Source organism: Artemia franciscana, chromosome 15, assembly GCF_032884065.1.
Source record: "Artemia franciscana chromosome 15, ASM3288406v1, whole genome shotgun sequence".
Taxonomy (NCBI): Eukaryota; Metazoa; Arthropoda; class Branchiopoda; order Anostraca; family Artemiidae; genus Artemia; species Artemia franciscana.
The window spans coordinates 35,364,499-35,384,898 of NC_088877.1; the positions used below are offsets into that span (position 1 = coordinate 35,364,499).

The following is a 20,400-nucleotide window of genomic DNA, read 5'->3' on the forward strand; positions in this document are numbered from 1 at the left end:
AGGATATAGTTTGGCAAAGATCTCCACCACGCCATCCTCGGTGCTAAAAAACGGGAGGTAAAGGAGGTCTATACAACACATATATAGCGAGTGTAGTTTTAGGATTAGTATAGGCTCTCATAGCCTTAGTAGCAGCACTCTAGGGATCTTTGAAGGAGTTAAGGAGGAAAAAGCCAGAAGAATTTTTAACTGACCTTTTAACAGTTCCCAGTGCCACAAGCGACACAGCCGTAGAATGAAACTACTTTCCACAAAAAAAGAAGAAAACAAAACAATTAAGAAACCAAAACTTGAGTGATTTTCAGTCAGTGAAAAAGAAATAAAGAGAATAAAAAGCAGATATTTCGGGAACGACATCCACCACACCATGTTCGTTGCTCAAAAGAGGAGTAGAAAAGGTGTAGATAAAACATGTATAGCAAGTGTAGTCTTAGAACATATTTGATTGTGACATTATTATTATTATTATTTTTTATAACATTTTTTAGATTTTTTTTTTAGGAGAAGAAGTCTAGGAAATTTTGGTTGGTGGCAAGGAGGAAAAAGCGCCAAGAGCTCAAAATGCGTGCTACATGTAATCTTTTATAATAAATACACATTTTTATCAGTAACGGTTTTAGAACTCATAAACTGGAGTGGGGGCAAGGTAAACAAAAATTACAATTGAGCCAACTTTTTAGTCAATTAAGTCCCTTAATAGAAGTGCAAAAATATAAAATAAAATTGAATTTACTCTCAAATGTCAGAAAAACTAGGAGGTCTACAACTGCCACAGCTTTTTATACTCATCAGATGAAAACTCACTACAGGATAACCTGAGAGAATAATTGCACAGCTATCAGATTTTCAAAAAACAAGTGTCAGATAGGCACAATGGTTTCTGGCAAGATATACATCCTTATGGAAGGAATATCATTTCTGATGCGAAACTATATCCTTAGCTGAAACTACGTAGCACTTACTACAGATCTATGATCCTTAAACATATAAAATTCATCAAATGGTTAATGGACGATTTTAATTAATTTTTAAATATGACATGCATTTATTAGTTAACTAGTCTAATTCAACAAATCATCACATAATACATTCACAGATCATTTTGTATTCGTATTTTCCATTTGATGGAAGTTACTTAGGTATGTTTCGAGTAGCTGCATATCTTTCAGGGCCAGGAGCTGGTTCCTTATAACGAGATGGAAGAGTCGGAGATCGAAGGGATACGGTAGCAGAAAACCGAATTCCTGCTATGTCGATTTCGTACTGCCCGGAGGATATCCAGTCGGGCGTTATTCTATCTTTCTTTGTAACAAAACCGAGGCATACCTAAAATAAATTAAGCAAAGTAATGGCAACGCTGACCATAAAATTATACTACAATAAATGAAAGACAAAATTCAATTCGCAACAACAAAGCATTACACTAATTCATTTCTAGTTTCAACGAAGCTTCAACGAAAGTTCTAGTAAAAAAAAGGAAAAAAAATGAGGTAATAAAACCTAAGATTACAGAAAGGGATAAGTACTAATTCTCAAGATGAGACTCAATTTGTAAACTCAAAAATTCCACCTTTAAGACAAGATTCAAATTTTTATATTTGACATTTCACACTAACTTTGCACTAACAGAAATTATACCAATTTTGATGCAGATTCAGCAAAATTTCAATTTTTTTTAAAGCAAAATTTAGAAATTTTGACGAAAAAATTAGAAAGAGGATATAGTAAATCATAAAATTAGTATTACACGACTCAAAAGCTAACACCAAATTTGCTGAACTCGCAGAAAGATACAGAAAAAAAACTACTCAGACTACCGCAGTCTAAGAAATGGTGGCAGGGTGGTTTTTGTTTTATTACATTGAAAGGGTACTAACCTAACGAATCTATCGATTGTAAAGACATTTGTTTTATGTCAATTAAGCTGTTGAAAGGTCAAACTCATTTATTAAGAAACGGGAGTAAGTACTGTTTTTGATTCACTGCATTGATAATTGTTAAATTGATAAATTGTTAGAAAGTAAAAAAAAAATATTACGCCTTTACGAACAATCAGTGTTCCTCTTTTGAAGAAAGAGGTTTGTCTTTTGATTTTGAAGCAGACTTTGCAAGACAAAATAGGAACACGAAGAAAATATTTACAAAATTAAAAAAAAAAAAAAAAAAAAAAAAAAAAAAAAAAAAAAAAACAGACCGAATTTGTTGACGTTCTGACGTGGTAAAAAACTTTCACAGTGGCAAGAGAAAAAAACCACAGGGGGAGCAAAAACGAGTTATAAAACCGACCAAGCGTTTTTTTGTCAAATTGGCCCTTCAAGTTTTAAAATTCCAACTGCGGTTCAAGGGCGCATCAAGGATTCTCGTTGGGGGGGGGAGGGGTTTACAAAAAACTTAAAAAAACACACATCAAAATTTGTTTATATACACTTTTGTTACGTTTTTATTCGTAAGACATTTCGGGAGAGGGAGTTCAAACCCAGTAACCCCCTCACCAGATACGGCCTAGCTGGAGTTTATTTAAGCCTCAGATGAAAACCTGAATTAATCAGTCGAATTTTCTCCAATACATATTATTCAAATAAACAATTTTGAAGAATCGAAAAAGGTTGGGAAATACCTATAATTAGGATGTATGCCGATATTGCTATGAAACAAGAAAGGAGCCTTATTTTCATGTTTATTGTGTTTTCGATTATACCACCTTTTTAGATTCATTTCAACCGCACAAATTTTGGTTTCAAAGTTCACATTAAACAACAGTCCTAATAAATCAAACTAATTATATGATAAGACTTTTTAACAGCTTTTTTTTGTACAGTTATGGCGTATAGAGACCATTTTCTGGAATCTTTACTTATTATTTTAGAGTTAAGGGTGTGTTTTTGTTTACAAATTTGATGTAATTTTATTGTAATATTTTGTAATTTTATATTTTAAATTTTATTTGTAATATTTGTTGTATTTTTATTTGAAGCATAGCCCATGAAGGTTTTTATCACATGATGAATCGCAATTACTATCCTTATTCTAAATTAAATAAAAAAAAACAAGTTTTTTTTTTAACTGAAAGCAAGGAGCGACATTAAAACTTAAGATGAACAGAAATTATTCCGTATATGAAAGGGGCTGTCTCCTTCTCATCGCCCGCTATTTACAATAAGTTTTTATTGTTTCAAAAAAGTAGAGCTGTTAGAAAGAGTCAAAGAACGTTTATGACTTAATGCAGGTTTTGAGTTTGCCTTACCGTACATGAATATTTAAAACGAAATTTGTATTATTAAATTTTGCTTTTTTTTGGCTAAATGGCTTTTTTAAAGTTTTGATCAGACGATTTTGAGAAAAAGGGGCGGGGGAGGTATCCTAGTTGCCCTCTACTGTTTTTGGTTACTTAAAAAGGCCACTAGAACTTTTAATTTATTTACGAACGTTTTTATTAGTATTAAATATACGTAACTTACGAATTAATTTCCTTAACGAACTTCTATATTCGTATAATTTCTATTACGTATATGATGGGTTCGCCCCCCCCCGTCAATACCTCGCTCTTTACACTAAAGTTTGAATTTTGATCCAATTCTTTAAGAATGACCCCAGAATCACAAACGCCGTTTAATTAGAATCAATAGCTCATTGTTTTCTAAATAATGCTGGAAAATCCAACGCCCCTTCATGGAAATTATCTTCCTCCATGATCAATTCCTCCATGGAAAGATCCTCCGAAACAACAATCTATAAGCCCTCTCGCTACATTCTAGGACCAATGGCGATACGATCGCCTCTGAAAAAAAAAAAAAAAACACAAATAAACATGCATCCGCGATCTTCCTTCTGGCAAAAAATACAAAATTCTGCATTTTTGCAGATAGGAGCTTGAAACCTCTAAAGTAGAATTATCTGATACGCTGAATCTGACGTTGTGGTTTTCATTAAGATTTTATGACTTTTAGGGGTTATTTCTCCATTTTTCCTAAAATAAGGGAAATTTTCTTAGGCTCGTAACTTTTGATGGGTAAGACTATACTTGATGAAACTTATTTTTAAAATCAGCATAAAAATTAGATTCTTTTGATGCATCTATAGGTATCAAAATTCTGTTTTTTAGAGTTTCGGTTACTATTGAGCCGGGTCACTCCTTACTACAGTTCATTATCACGAACTGTTGAAAAAAAAAATCACAATAGAATGACTGGACAGGGATCCTTCAGGAAAAAATGTAATAACAATTTCAAGGAATTTTAAAAATAAACTGAGAAAACCCAAAACTAAAGTATAAAGGAAAACAACTCTAGGGTTTCTGCCACAGTTGGTACTCTTGTTGCATTCCCAAATACCATCGGCTTGCTTTCAACCATAAGAGTTTCATTTTTATTCTAAGCTTTAACATTCCAGTAAACATTATTGTACCTGTTTTCCAAAAGTGAAGCCATAACCAGCTGTGGTCGTCATTCCGACGTATTTTCCATCCCTATAAATGGGCTCTCCTCCCCAGGGCCATGGATCTAACTCCATGTCATGATCTTCGAGAAGCAACTGAACATACATTCGACGAACACCAGCTTCCCTTTGGCGGACAAGTGCCTCTTTTCCCAGGAAATCCATATTGCTCTGGTAATAAAAGTAAAATATAGAATCATTATAAATTTTCAAAATTCTTTTAAAATATTTTTTACTACAGTCTTTTAATTTTTTATATGGTAATAGTAATTTTGTAATTAGTAATTAAATTTGTAATTTTGGAATTAGTAAATGGTAATTTATACGGTATGGTAATTTTTTATATGGTAAATAATTTATATGGTAAAAATAAGGCAAAATCTTTTTTACTACAGTCTTTTAATTATTTATATGGTAATATAAGACGGGTCCTGGCACTAACCAGCTATACCTATATAGTATATTACATACAATTTTCAGTCGGATTCAACAGAGGATTCGATGGGAGAGTTTCAGATTTGATCAAGGAGTTCTCCAGGAACGATCAGCCGAGAAATACGATTCCCATCAGACAAAGTCATTAACTCTCGGGATTCATTTGTTTCAAAGGTGTAGTATTTAATATATTTCTTGTTCTATTTACTCATTTATTTATTTTGTATAGATTTATTTATTTTATATAGATTTATTTATTTCAAACATTATTATTTCAAAGTTTGGACGAAGTCACTGGGTATTCGATTGTTAGATAAGCATCTTTTTTTGTTTTTACTGCTTAAAGTTGACCGTACGAGCGCCAAAACTTATCTGAATTAAGACTAGATCCATCTGAAGAGAAATGATCTAAAGAACATGAGAATTGTAATTTGGAATGTTACAAAAAAATAGTCATCGTATCGTCATTTTGGCTGACGAATTCAGGCGATTCGAACTGGATTAGGATTTCAGAAATTCATATCACAGGGGTAGGAAGCATAAAATTAGATGATAAAGAAATTATTAACTGAGGCAGGAAGGAAGGAGTACATAGACAGTGATTAGGGCTCATGACGAATAAGGAAGATTCAAAGTTCTCAGAAATAGTTCTCAGAAGGCTGAGAAGGTATTAATAATAAAATACTAATCGCTAATTTTACGACTAAAGGGTGTAGGATATAAACTTTAGTACTATACATCCTGTAGAACCGACTGACGGACATAGTAGTGACACAGAAGAATTTTACTTACAGTTACAGAAACAAATAGACAGTGTCCAAAGAAAAAATGTGGTGTTTTTATTAGGAGATTTTGACACCCGGGTCGACAGAACTGAGGGGTAGATGGTATCCTAGCCTAGGTAAATTTGGTGAAGGAAAAGAAAATAGTAATAGCTATAGACTGCTGGAATTTTGTAGATATAACAATTTAGTTATAACCAATGCACTATTTGGTCATAAAATGGCCCATAAGTTAAAATGGTATTTGCGTGATGGTAACACAGCTAATGTTATGGATTATGTTATTGTAAACCGAAGACTGCAAAGATCAATACAAAATACTAGGGTATATAGGAATGGTGTCTAGTAGTCTCTAAGATTAATTTAAAGCTAAAATTTCAGAAGGGTAGCTATGTCCCAGCAAGTTATGACGTTGGTAGACTCCAGGATGAGAATTTGAGAGATATTTTCCAGGATGAGAATTTGAGAGATATTTTCCAGGAACAGTTGAATACTAGAGTTTAAAATGTAAAAATGTAGAAGATGGACGGAATAATTTTAGGAAAATAATTTCTGAAGTTGCTGACGGTGTCATCAGAAAGGAGGTCAAGAACGCAGATAGGAATATTAGTGAAAATATTAGTTTCATGTTTAATAGAGAAGAGAAGGGGCTTGAACAAAAATTATCGAAGTGATAGAGCATATGAAAATAAGAGAAATGTAATGAAACTGGAGAAAAAAATAAAATGTAACTAAAGAGGCGTGAAGTGTAGACAATGGATAAAATTGCCAAGGATCTGGAAGATGCAGCTAGTCGGCATAGCAGTAAAACATTGAAATGGCATGTTAATGAATTAAGAGGCAGCAGTCAATCAAGACATGCTAAACCAGAACAGAGTTACAGGAAAAATGAAAGAGGTTTGTGATACATTGGATGTGAAGGAAGATTTGTTTTGTGAGGAAGAATTAGCGAAAGTACTAAAAAAACAAAAACAATAATAAGCTCCCGGTACAGATAGTGTGGTAAACGAGTTTCTTATATATGGTGGCTCTGAGGTTAGAAATAAGTTACTGAAGATAATGAATATAGTTTTTGAAAAGGCGAAAGTACCTAGAGATTTTGGGAAAACCCTAATTAAACCAATATATAAGAAAGATGATAAGAGTGAATGTGGTAATTATAGAGGGATTAGCTTAGTCTATGTAGTAGAAAATTACTTAGTAAAATGATACTTTTAAAGACCGAGATATGCTGCGGACACATTTTTTAAGAGAAGAACAGTCTTAGGAAGGGTCGAAGGGTTAGAAGGGTCAACGATGTTTCGACCGAATTTTCACTCTTAGGGTAAAAATTAAAAGTCCTTGAGTTAACAAACACCCTTAGTCCTTAGTTTTATCGAAGGTCATATCCTTGTATTGTGTACCAGACAAATACACTAAAGGGACTAGTGCTAGTTCCTTGTGACTAAGTCGCTAAGGGTAGGAATAAGTGAGGATGGAAAGGTGACATTGGGTAATGAAAAGATTAATCAGGTGGACAGCTTCACTTACCTTGGTATTATTATTAGTAAAGACAATGGGAGCAGTGAAGATGCTAAAAGTACAACAGCTAAGACTCATGGTGCTTTTTTATAGTTGAAAAAGTTAGGACGAACAGGCAGATAAGTCTACAAACCAAGATTAGAATATTAGAAGCTAGAGTGATGACAATGGTCAAATATAGTTTTAAAACATGGGCGATCCGAAAAACAGACAAAGTTTTGTTACATGTTTTCCAGAGATATTGCCTATATATATATATATATATATATATATATATATATATATATATATATATATATATATATATATATATATATATATATATATATATATATATATATATATATATATATATATATATATATAATATATAGTTTCTCCATTCCAGGCCTGAGTTGCTCCATTCGGTTGCTTTCATTTCGGTTGCTTCATTCTAAAATCTGACCAAGGCATCTTATAGCAATCCTTGTCGCTCCTTATATTGATTCGATGCGAAAAACCGATTATACTGGCTGTTCAAGCCATTTTTATTTGTGATTCGTTATGATAATCGTTGTCACATCTTTTTCAACCGAGTGTGTCTTTGTGCTACATTTTCATTGCATTGACCAAAGACCAAAGCGATACCAATGGTGTACTTTTTTGTTTCAAGTCCGATGTCGTCTTTAAAGATTTCAGGCCATTTTTTTCCTAGATTGTAGCTACCATTGCATCCTAGGCGATACTAAAACTCCATGTGCAATAGGATATACTAAAGATCTAACCTCTATTTTTGATCTTGCAGGATATTTGAAAAAAAAAAAACAAAAAAAAAAACAGAAAAACAATATAGCTAAACGTAAACAGTACAGCATTATATTTAAGACAGTAAATAATTTCTAACAAAAAGGAAAAAAATTCCTTTAGTAATAGAGTTTTCATACAAATTTCCTTTTAATTGATACAACTTTTGCCGAAATGGAGGTAAATCTAGAAGCCAAATACCTAATACGATATTCGCCTATTTTTCGTTTTTAACTGATTTAAGTATAATTTGAAAGAAAAAAAAAACTCACATTAAATTTGACACGAAAGGCTCGGCCACATTCTAGAGGTGTTGTGTTAGCATCCAAATCTTGACCCCAAAAGGCGTAGAAACGTTCAATTCTCAACGTCCTTGTAGCAAACCATCCACAATGTCGAATGCCATATTTTTTACCATGCTCAATCAAGCGATCGTATACATGCAGTGCATACTAAAATAAGGGACATTAAATTAGCTTTATTTTCTATATAATAGGAACCTCTCCCCCAAACCAGGCAAATTGTTTAAGAAAAATGGCGTATCTAAACCAATTTTTTCGTGCCCTAATTGTTCTTGTTTCTTATAAAAATGTTAGTCGAGCCACGCGGATGAGGTTTCTCACTCAGAAACCCTACTTTTTAAAGCAAAATTCGCTAGGACAATAATAAGATTTTTTCGAGTTGTCAAAACAAAAAATATGCACTTATAATTTATTTTTTATAATTTTTCTGTTGTGTGCTACTTCGGGCTAATCTCAGGTAATCCATCCGGTGTCCAGCTTGTACAACTTGCATTAAACATAATTGAGTTACAATTTAGAATAAGGTATAAATACTATGAACCACTTTTAGAAGCGTTTTGGATTTTAATTCTTCTATTTATTTAAAGTAGTATCTTGGACCCACTAAAATTAATAAAATTACAGAAAATGCAATTTTTCTATTTTTTTCAAATTTATCTACTGAAGCATTTTTTAAATTATTGAAAGTATTGGAATTTGCAAAAATGTAATTTTTTGAACTTTCCCCTTATTTTCATGATTGCAGGGGAAGCTTCAACCTAAACAACAAAAACACTAATTAGGTAATTAAACTAAGTTAAGAACATACCACGTCCCATATAAACCATGACTTTCAAAACACGTATAAAAACAAACTGGCAAGTCAGAACAAATGACATTTACGACTGATGCAGGAATCGTAACTACTATCTCGATTAATCTTTACAGTAAAATGTTCTCCAAAAAAAAAGAAAAAAGAGAGAGAATTTCCAAAAATAGCCTGAGAACCTTTCAGAACAAAACCGCCGAGAACACCATGGTCAGAATCCCTATACAAGGACCTTACAGTACCCTGGCGTGAACAACAAGGAAAATAGCCTTTTTCAAGGGCAGCACTGATATACCCATTTTATTTTTTTCCACTGCTAGTGAGGAACTGAAATACAACAGAGAGCTGTTTAAGGTCTCATTGCCAGGTCTATGCGTTTTTTATGTAATAAAACATAATATGTAAAACAAAATGAAAACATGCTAATTCTTTAGAAGAAATATGAAACTGTGACGTTATTTGCCGCCTACGTTATTTCTTCTAACCCTAGCAAACCGTCAGTTTGATTCATTATTATCATCAAACTAAGAAAAATATTGAATTTAAGTAAATGAAACATATTTCCAAAAATACTACCTCTCTGTTACTTCAATGGGCTTTTAATGAAATTAATTAATCAACCTCCAAATAAATTGAAATCAATTGTAGGAACAGCAAATTCAGATTTCCATAAAACTGGCAGCAGACCAGACGTCATTTAAAAAGGATCAATACAATTAAAGGAAGTTTTTTTTTCAAGAGCATCAACTGTAAATTTCCTGAGGGTGGGGGCAAGTGCTACTAACAGCTTTGTTTGTGTCAAAATTGTATGCGAACATTTCTAATTTCCATGCCTTATAGATTTTTTACTGTCTTATTATTTCCAAGTAATGGAAGGCTGCCTTCTACAGATCTTGGGGGTAAACCTATGAAAATAATTTGTTCATTAAATTCACTTGAAAACCGTCGAAACGACGCCCTTATATTAATTACCCTCATATCCAGTATTTTTGGAAAGAAAATAATCTGGTTATCTTCGTAATAGATTTGTCACACATATTACTTTATCAAACTGGCAAGTGTCCTTAATAAACAGCTAATCATTTCGTGTTACGCTTGAAAATGGGTATTTTGCGGTGTAAAATAAAGGTGGTTATTTCTTCAATTAAAATAACTAACAAAAAACCTTTCCGTAATTACCTCATTTGGTATATACAACACCCATCCAAGTTCACCAACATGTGTAAGATTCATTGCGCGAACTCCACTTGCATGACCAATATCTATTTCCTATTAAAGGAAAAAAACATAACAGTTAGTGTCTAAATAAAAAAAAGAGAATAGAGAGAGAGACATAACAGTTAGTATGTAAATAAAAAAAGAGAATAGAGAGAGAGAGAGGAGAGAGAGAGAGAGGAGAGAAAGAAAGAGGAAAGAGAGAGAGAGAGAGAGAGAGAGAGAGAGAGAGAAATGGTGATAAAAATGAGACATTGAAGAGCTCTCTTCGATTTTTCAGTGTCCCACTAACTGCAGAGAAAAAAACGGAAGAGAGAAAAAAAAAAAGATGTTTCCGATCCAAACATCGTGATTGCAGCCAATTTACTCGTTTTCAAGCCAATGGATTTTCATTAATGTTGAACCCAAGGTTACACTTACAGGGGGTTTCGGCCAAGGCGGTTCCAATGGTGCACTTTGAGTTTCAATCTGACACCACTTTTATGGATTTTGGGTTGCATTTTTATTTACTATGGGACGTGTTCGTCTTACTAGGTTGTAACTATCGCTACAACCCTGAAGATTCAAAGGATAAACACAATCTAAATGCTTCCATTCTCATCAATTCCTATTAGATTATTGCTACTTGTCAAGTGAAAGATCTTAAGTCGAACTGGCCAGCCATGACAAAGAACAACAAAGAGAGAAATCTAAATGAAGAGCAAATAAACGGGACTGCAGCCAGTAGAAAGAAAAGGTAAACCGACGCTCATCGAAGCAACTCTATTAGCTTCTGTGGCCTATGTGGATTAGTTGCAACAATTGTAAATATTAATCTTGTATTTTTTTTTCTTAGTTTTAGTTTTTGTCTGTTTTTAGGTTATTTTAAAGATACCTCGTTTTCATATAAGCGAAATATCCGCATCATTTTTCTTGTATTCTCTTTCTAATGGTCGTAGTACAGTTCGTTTGTTCTTCATTGACATTTCACTCTTTGTTGTTTTTTGCAACTTGTTGCCTTTAAAAAAAAAACTCTGAGTTTTCCAAAATATACCATCGAAAATACTACATTATTTTGCTTCAAGAACGTAGGATAAGAATTGGCGAGGGGTTAAGCAAAGAAACACGGTGAATGCATTCAAAAGAACCAGAAAATACCATCATGACGAGATATGATCTTTAATTCAAAAGCTAAATATGTTAAAAAAATAAGAGAAAAATCGAAAGATGAAGAATAACACAAACAAGACTGCGACGAGTAAAAGGAAAAGACAAACTCAGTTACTTTTGTGAGTTCACTGAAGCAACTCCTAAATGTTCATAGAAATACTCTGTGGTGATCAACTGCGATAGAATCAATTGTATGTTTATTTTGAATTTTATATTTTATTAATTATTTTAGTTTATCTTTAGTTCTTTCATTTAGTTTCTTCTACACTGAATGCCTTGTTTTATACATGCTAAATAAACGTACTGTTTAGTTTTCTTTTCCTTCTACTGGTCATAGTGCCGTCTATTTTATTCTTCATCTTGAGATGTTTTCTCTCTTTGCTATGACATGACTGACCAGTTCCGCGTACACAATAAGATACATAAGATTTTATGTATATATGTTTCAAGAAAATTAAAATTTGGCGGGTTAGGAGTAAGTTGTTCTAGTTTTTAATGTCATGTTTAACTGTTAGCCTTCTGAAGGGACGAGAAAATGTTGAGATCCTCGTGGGGGATAAAAGGTGTGCTTACTGAAGTCTTAGGGGTGGATTAGAAGACAATAATATTACATATTTCCCTTGTAATTGCACATAACAAAAAGAAGAGTCAGATGAATTAATCAAGGGTGATGTTCATTCTCACTAATTACATTAAGCCTGGCCCACATATGAGAGGGGCTAAGATCCTTGCTTCTATAAGTCCCGCAATTACTATGCCTTCTTTGAAATATTTCACATAATTTACCTCTTTTTATTTTCTTTCATATTTGAACCAGCATATTACACAATTAAAAAGGAAAGTAAAAAGTTGTCCATTAATAAACAGACAAGGGAAAATTACCTCTTTCGTCATGGTTTATGTCTTGTAAAATTCCCACTAATTCCATAAAAGCTTTTAGACAAAAATAATAATTTTGCATAGAATGCACAAAATTCGTGGGATATCGTCTGTAAGTGAATGGTATCATTTTGACTGACAGAGGGGCTCCCCATAGCAGTTTGCTGAAAACACAGGTAGTAGTTTTAACTAAATCAATAAAACAAGGTTAGATTTAACTAAATCAAATTATAAATTCATTATTTATACCTTTTACTTATTTCTAAACACATGAAGTACTGAGTAACACCAGGCACATCTTTTTAAATTTAAGGTCCTTGCCCTTAGGTCCTATGAAAATTTGAAAATTCGTACTTAATTATTAACACCGTAACTGCGTTATCTGATCTTTTAGTGGCACATTTAATTTAATCCAGCTTTTTTAGGTTTCTGGCTAAAAAGTTTAGAGTTTTCAGCTTAGAATTTCCACAAAGTTTTTAAAAGCCGAACTTTTTAGGTTATGTTACGAATTAATGAAAAAAGACAATGATCTACAAAGTAATGAAAAATTATGAGCTATGAAAATAATTTTGGTCAATAAAGAAAGGTTAAATTTCAAAGTAGTTTCACAGCAGCATGAAATGGAATGAAGTTAACAGTGTAAAGTAAAAATTAAGCATATGATAATTACTTAAATTACATTCAAAAAATTTCGACTTCAGATTACAGAGGTGATTCCAGTTTAGTTGAATCCCATTCTCAAATTCCTAATTACGGCAACTAAACTAAACCTTGGCCTCTGAACCCGATCCGCTAAATCCTAGATACGGTCCTAGACAGAGCACCAGCTTTGCTTGTTTTGTAAAGCCTCGTCTTGATTGACATATTGGCCCTACCAGCAGCATTTGAAAATTTCTGAAGTCTTTGTTTGGCTGCCCCATCAAAGCCAGCCCTCCTGCTGGCAGGGTGTATAACGTGAATATTAAAAAGGTTTTAGTATATATTGTTCAAGAGTTCGTTTATAATGCTAACTTGAAACAAAATCAGGAAACTCAGTTTTAAGCCAGATAAGAAAGAAGAACAAAGAAGAAAAAAACGTTAGGGTCATTACTAAGCAAAAGTCTTTTAACAGGGTTGTTTGCTGTGGTTAGAAAATATTTCTAAGGACTATAAGCAGAAGACAAATTGGTAATCTGACAAGCATAAATGCAATATAAACAACTATATATAACAAGTATAAATAACTCCAGTACCTTACCTGACAAGTAAAGAACGGAAAAGAGCGAGGACTCATGTCCACGTCTGTCAGTTCCATCAGCAGGCTCCGAGACATTGGACCCATAACGCAAATTGATGTATATGTAGAAGTGACATCTGATACTGAAACAGACCCGTCTTTTGGAAGATATCTCCTTATCCAAGCTAAGCATTTTGTTTGCTGAACAGTTGGAGCAATCATCATGTAGCTGAAGAAGAAGAAAATAATCTATGATAAACATTTTCCTAATAAATATTATCAAACTAACATTTTATTACACAAAAAAAAAATCCTAAGATCTATAGCTAGAAATAGTAGCTTCTTATATAAAATTTCATAAATAGGACATGCGGAAGGTTATCAGATGTCAGAATGTCACTACATGGACTATACAACTCCGTCCTAGTTATTAATGGAAAAAATAATAGTTGCTATTTAGGATTCACAGACTAACTTTAACTCGATTTATAACTAATAAATAATTATAAACTATACACGATTTATAATTTATTATTTGGTTTATAAATTAATAACTAGAAATATTTTTAGCTAGTCGGTTAATATCTAATTAGTTGAATGTAACTAATTGAGTAATCGTCATATAATTATCGCAACTGTGGAAGAGTAATCAAAGTTATTCAGCATAAAATAATCTCGATCAATTTTTTTTACTGTAAATAGGTACTTGTTATGGATCCAAAGCAATTAATAAAGTGTCATTCATAAGGTCCAGGCCCCCATATCATTAAAAATATCAATGAATCATTAGTACCAGGCATGAGTGCAAAGAGTAGAAAGGGCTTTTGGCCAAAAAGATCCGTGTCATTTTCATACATTTGAAAAAATTCCACAGCATTAATCTTATTTTTCTGGTTACTGGTTACACCTGTAATTTTTGCATTCATTGTTATTTTGTGTGGCTTCGAGGCTTTTCTTGTACTGAGGACAGGGAAGCGGAGATTACTGAAATACTTTTTCATTTCATCAAATATTTGCTCAGTGGCTTAAAATATATCCCCGATTGGCTACCGCAGGTCATTTCCCCGGTTGTTATTGCTGGTTGAAAATCTTGCCTTTGAAAATAAAGCTTAAATTACATTAAAGTAAAATTTAAGTGAGTTTGAAGCAAAGTGCAAATTACTTTTCAAGAACGTAACTCCCACCTACTATTACTATTAATAAAACTCACCGCAGCACCAAACCGCCTGAAGCCGACAAGGCTTCGCACGCTCCTCCTCTATCCTAATCAACTCAATGCATTCCTCTTTACACCCTCCCAGGAAGTTCCCATTTCCTTTAAGTCTTTCTTTATGACATCCTCCTAACCCATCCGCGGACGACTTGCTTTCCGGTTAGCCCTAGACGGTTGCCCGAAAAGGACAATCTTCTGCAGTCTGTCATCCTTCATCAGCAGAACGTGCCCTGGCCATCTCAACCTTTCTCTAATTATAGCACTATAAAGAGGAATTCGACCACACTTGTCGAGCAGCTACTGTTTAAAAAATGGTCAGTCAGATGGGCACAAAGAACAATCCGCAGACAATTTCTCTGAAAAACACCTAGCAAATCTTCATCCACTTTTCGGAGCGTCCATGCTTCAAAGCCATGTATGACCATTGTCATCACTGTAGCTTCCGATATTCTAATCTTAGTTTGCACACTTATCTTTCTATTCTTTCAAACTTTTTTTTAACTGTGAAAAAACACCCAGAGCAGTGGCTATTCTGCTTTTAACATCTTCACTGCTCCCACCATCTTTACTAATAATACTACCAGGTAGGTGAAACTGTTCTTCTGATCAATGTTTTTGTTACCCAACCACGCCTTTTCATATTCATTTATTCCTAGCCTTAGTCACTTAGTCTTCTTAACATTAATTTCCAAACTTATTCTAGCACTCTAAGCTCGCAAAACTTCAAAAACTTCATTCATTTTTCATTCACTTCCATCTAGGATGCTAGGCTCATTAGCATAATCTACGTCCAGGAGTTTTTTTCCTCCTCATTTGATTCCGTGGTCTCCCATTGCCTTTCCTGTGGTACTTAAGATAAAGTCCGTCAAAATGACCCATATAAAAGGGGTATAACACGACCCTGCTTAACTCCCGACTTAATATAAAGTCGGCTGCTAAAATCATTTCCAGTTTTAACCGAAGCATTGTTATTCCAGTACATAGGACTAATCACTATAATGCCTTTTGCTGGTACACCATAAAAGGATAAGACCTTCGCTAAAGCTCTTCTATCAACAGAATTTAACACATGCTCATAATATACAGAACTGAGAACCGAAGATGTTTGGTAAGTAAGGTACTTCTCAATTATTAACCTCGAGTGAAAATTAGGTAGACACATCCTCTACCCTTTCTATAACCGCACTGTTCTTCCCTTATAGCTTTGACTACAGCATTTTTCAGTATAAAAAGTACCATATTACTAAGTAATATGCTACCTACAGAGACCAGACTGATGCCTTGATAATTACCACACTCGCTCTTATCACCTTTCTTATATTGTGGTTCAATTAGGGTTTTTTTAAATCGCTAGGTACTTCCTTTTTTTCGAAAATCATATTCATAATCTTCAGTAATTTATTTCTAATCTCAGAGCCACCATATTTAAGCAACTCATTTACCACACTACCAGCACCTGGAGCCTTATTATGTTTTAGTCCTTTTAGTTATGTCGCTGATTCTTCTTCACAAAATCAAATCTTCCATCACATACAAGGTATCAAAAACTTTTTGATTTTCCTTTATATCTTTTCCTGGAACTCTATCTCAGTTTAGTACATCCTAAAAATGTCCTGTCTATCTCTCTTTAACTCCTTGCATATCACTAATTGTGACACCGTTCCTATCTTTAACTGGGACAAGCCCGGATTTGACTACTCCCTCTCAATTCATTAACATGCCAGTAACGAATGTTTACTATTATGCCGTTTAGATACACCTTCCAGATTATCGGCAATTTTATTCATGGCCTTCATTTCACACTCCTTAGTTCATACTGCAGAGCTTTCTCCACTTTCCTTGCATTCCTTTTGTTTTTGAATGTTTCACTCAGATAATTCTTGTACGGACCCCTCTCCTCTCAATGATACATAAAGCTTTTTCACTAACATTCCTATATGCGCTTTTCTTCCCTAAGACACCATCACCAACTTCACAAATTGTTTTCCTAAATTTATTCCACCCATCTCCCAGATTGTTAAATTTTAAACGCTCCAATTTAGCATTCATCTGTTCCTAGAAAGTTCCTCTCAAATCCTCATCCTGGAGTCTACTAGCATCATAACATCCCGGGCGGTAGTTACCCTTCCCAAATTTCAACTTAAAATAACCGTAGACATGATTGTGATCTTTACTATTAACATCAATAACAGCACTCCTATATACCCTAGTATCTTATATTGATCCTACTAGTCTTTGGTTTACAATAACATAGCCAATAAGCTCTTCCCATTACGTGAATACAATGTAAACTTATGGGCCATTTTATAACCAAACACCGTATCAGTTACAACTAGATTGTTAGCCCTTAACTATGTTAAGAAACCTGTGGTTTCTGGAGTCGTTTTTATTTTTGTCGCTTCAAAGAGATTGCTGAATTACTTTCTCACTTCTTCAAATATTTTTTCAGTGGCTTAAAATGTTTCCCCAGTTTGGCCACCATAAAGTTTGAAATTACATCCAAGTTAAATCTAATTGAGTTTGAAGCAAATCCAATTATTGTAAAGTGCAAAATAAACTCTTTTATTCTTATATATGCAACATACAAAAAACACGTTAGTGTTAGGACTTTTTAAACGGATGACCCAATACATTCTTCCCTATGTGATTGACCACTGCATTCAATCCACCTAGAATGGCACCCTTATTCATTATATTCATTTTGGCCGTAAACAGTAACTGCTCGTACATCTTGAATCGACTCGACGATATTACACACCAGGCTGCCAGATCACACCATCCCCAATGGTAGATTTATTTCTTTAAAGGCTGGTGCCTTTAAGAGGGTAGTTAAAAAGGGTGTGGTAGGAAGCTTGTTGCCGTCCAATCATTTCTAAATCTTAAAAAAAGAGACTGGGACTTTAAATTTCCAATCAAGCAAGTTCTTCTAAACAATTTTTATGACTACCCATTCAATAGGAAGTGGCTTTGGCGAAAATAAATAAATAATAAGTTAAAGGCTTATGACTCTTTACTATAGGCAATACTACGGCATTACATCTGGCATCATTTTTTTCTTTCGCTTTTTAATGGTATTTTCTAGTAAATGTTAACTAGTTAATCTATTTTTTATATCTTATATTTCCCCTAATAAGATTTAAAATAAACAGAATTTATTTCGTAAATAATTCGAAGGCTGCTGACTTTTAAGCCTTCCGCTCTTCATGCTGAAATTTGACTTTTCGCCTCGGCTCTGTAAGAACCACTGCTCAAACCAAAGGGCCATTGGTATGAAATAAGAAGTATTTTCAAACCACAATAAAACTTCGCATGTTTTACTGCGAAGTTACCCTAACCTTCCGCTCTCAACACAAAAGTCTTATAGAGTAAGGTTGGTTTTGAACAGTAAAAACAGTTGAAAAGTATACGGCACTGGACCCATAAAGTCCAAACCGGCGGTGTTGATCGCCGTCTATAGGCCCTCAAATAGGAAGTGCAATGGGGGATAGAGGCCAGCCATCCTTTGCTTTCGCACATTATTTATAGATTTCTACAGGTACACATTTTGAGCTAGGTCGACTCTAGCTGAGCTTACTCTCTGACTGAGCCACGTCACTGACCTCCGTCCCAAACAAAACAAAGAGCCAAGGAAAACAAAGAGCCAGGAATCGAAAAATCACCCTTGGGACGAAAGATTTCAAATAAAACGCGCCATCGAAGTCAAACTTTAGCGTAAAGAGCTTGATTTAAGAGGAATCAGCATAATCAGTTGAATGAAGAGTTTTTTAGCGGGTTAAAAATACTTTAAATTCCATATCGGGTCCTTGTGTTTGAGCTAATCCTTCAGTTCTTAAAGAATGTTCTTAACGTTAGTTCTTTTAGTTCTTAGAACGTTGACGTTAGTTCTTAGAAAGTTAAAGAACGTTAGCTCTTAAAGAACGTGGAAAAACATTGGCATAAAAAATGATGATTGACGCTCTATAGGTTTATTGTTTGAAAGTAATTTTTTTAACAACAAACCCAAGCAAGTCAGGTACTGAAATCACTCAAATATGACATCAAACCCCAGAAAGGTAACTTTCAAAAGATGCTATATCCTTTCTTGTCAAAGATACGTGTCTTGTATCATTTTGTGCATGACGATGAAGTTTTTTTTAAAAAACTACTTTGTATTTACAATGTTACAGTTTGTTCCATAAAAATATGCAGATATAGCCACTTCCTTTCAACAGAGCCCCTAAACGGCTCTCATTGAATGAGACAGAAAAAAGAGAACCAGTGTTACCACATAAAAGGGTAATTTTCCTTCTTGATCAAGCCAGGGGGGGGTGTGTAAGTTTCCAGTATAAACTTTTAGCCATGGAAATTCCATATGGTGTACTTCTTATTTTGATTCGATGCCATTTTTTTGGGTTTCAGGTTATTTTGTAAAATTTCCATAAACTTATTTACGAAATAACATTTAACTATTAAAAATAATCGCGATAATAGTCATCATTCCTGAGTCAGTAACAAATGACAATTTTTTCTCATTAGTCATATGCTAGTAAGAAAACTTTCTTCACTTGCTTTTCTGGGGCATGATGTCATAACTGAGTGACTCTGTTGCCATATTTTCCGAAGTACGTTCTTTACTATGTTGTAATTGATTCCTTTTTTATTTATTTTAACTGTTGCAATAAACACAAACTTAAAAGATACATATCAAGCCCTTTCTGTGTATGAAGAATTTGTCTATGCCAACAAAACCTAACGGCTGTCAGGTGTACTAATCTTGAGACAGTTATATATGTGGCATTTTAAAATGGCTTCTTTTGATTATTTGTGGGGACCATTCATATTGATAAACGAGCAATTGTGTGTTTATGCATATAACACGTAGGAAAAAGTCTATGGCTTTTTCTTAGTTGGAATAATAAAAGACGAATCACAGGGAATCAGACAGCAAAGTCGATCAAATACAGCACCATACCCCAGAGAAGCAACTTTTAAAAAGATACTTGTGCATAGCATTATAACAAAGATACTTGTGTCATTCATCATCTTTATACGAAAATACAATTTTTTGTCAAAAAAGCGATTAATTTTAAATATTTTGTTTAGCTAATTACAAAAGACACTAGAATTAGCAATTTCCTTTAACACGAGCCCTTAAACATCTCCCAATGATGTTCTAGCACCCCACTAGTACCGGCGAAAAAAAAAGATGCTTTGCATGCCAAAGAAATTAGTCCCGTGTTGTTCAACATCATGGGAGAATCCATGGAACAACTGGTGGAAGCACTTCACATCCTACAAGAAGAAGCTGCGAAAGTAGAACTACAGGTCAACTGGGACAGAACCAAGGTTAAGGTCCTTGATCCATCCTATAGCATCGTCAACCTTCCTGTGGCCCTGGACCAAACAACTACTGTCGATGTGGTTCAGTAGGTCACGTACTTAGGCTCTGTCATTGCTGCTGACAGCTTGATGATCCCTGATCTACAAGCAAGAATATCCAAGGCATCTGCTGCAATGGAGAGGTTAAATCGTCACCTATGGTGGAAACCAAGTATTAGTTGAAACACGAAGCTGTGAATTTCCAACGTCCTGGTCGGGTCTGTAATTCTTTATGGAACAGAAACCTGGCCGGCTACAATCACAGCTCTCAAGACCGTAGGCGTGTTCCAGACGAAAAGCTTTAG

General features: G+C 34.1%; 1 protein-coding gene across 1 annotated transcript in view; it reads right to left on the minus strand.

Annotated features, from left to right (window-relative positions):
- Nucleotides 1-1,001: 1,001 nt before the first annotated feature.
- LOC136036407 (pyruvate dehydrogenase phosphatase regulatory subunit, mitochondrial-like) overlaps nt 1,002-20,400 on the minus strand; it is a 45,024-nt gene continuing 25,625 nt past the window's right edge. The window contains exons 6-10 of the mRNA XM_065718621.1: nt 13,546-13,753; nt 10,245-10,334; nt 8,228-8,407; nt 4,405-4,605; nt 1,002-1,326 (exon numbers count right to left, since the gene is read on the minus strand). Coding sequence (XP_065574693.1) covers nt 1,132-1,326; nt 4,405-4,605; nt 8,228-8,407; nt 10,245-10,334; nt 13,546-13,753 — 874 coding nt within the window. The 3' untranslated portion in view covers nt 1,002-1,131. The remainder of the gene's footprint in view (nt 1,327-4,404; nt 4,606-8,227; nt 8,408-10,244; nt 10,335-13,545; nt 13,754-20,400) is intronic.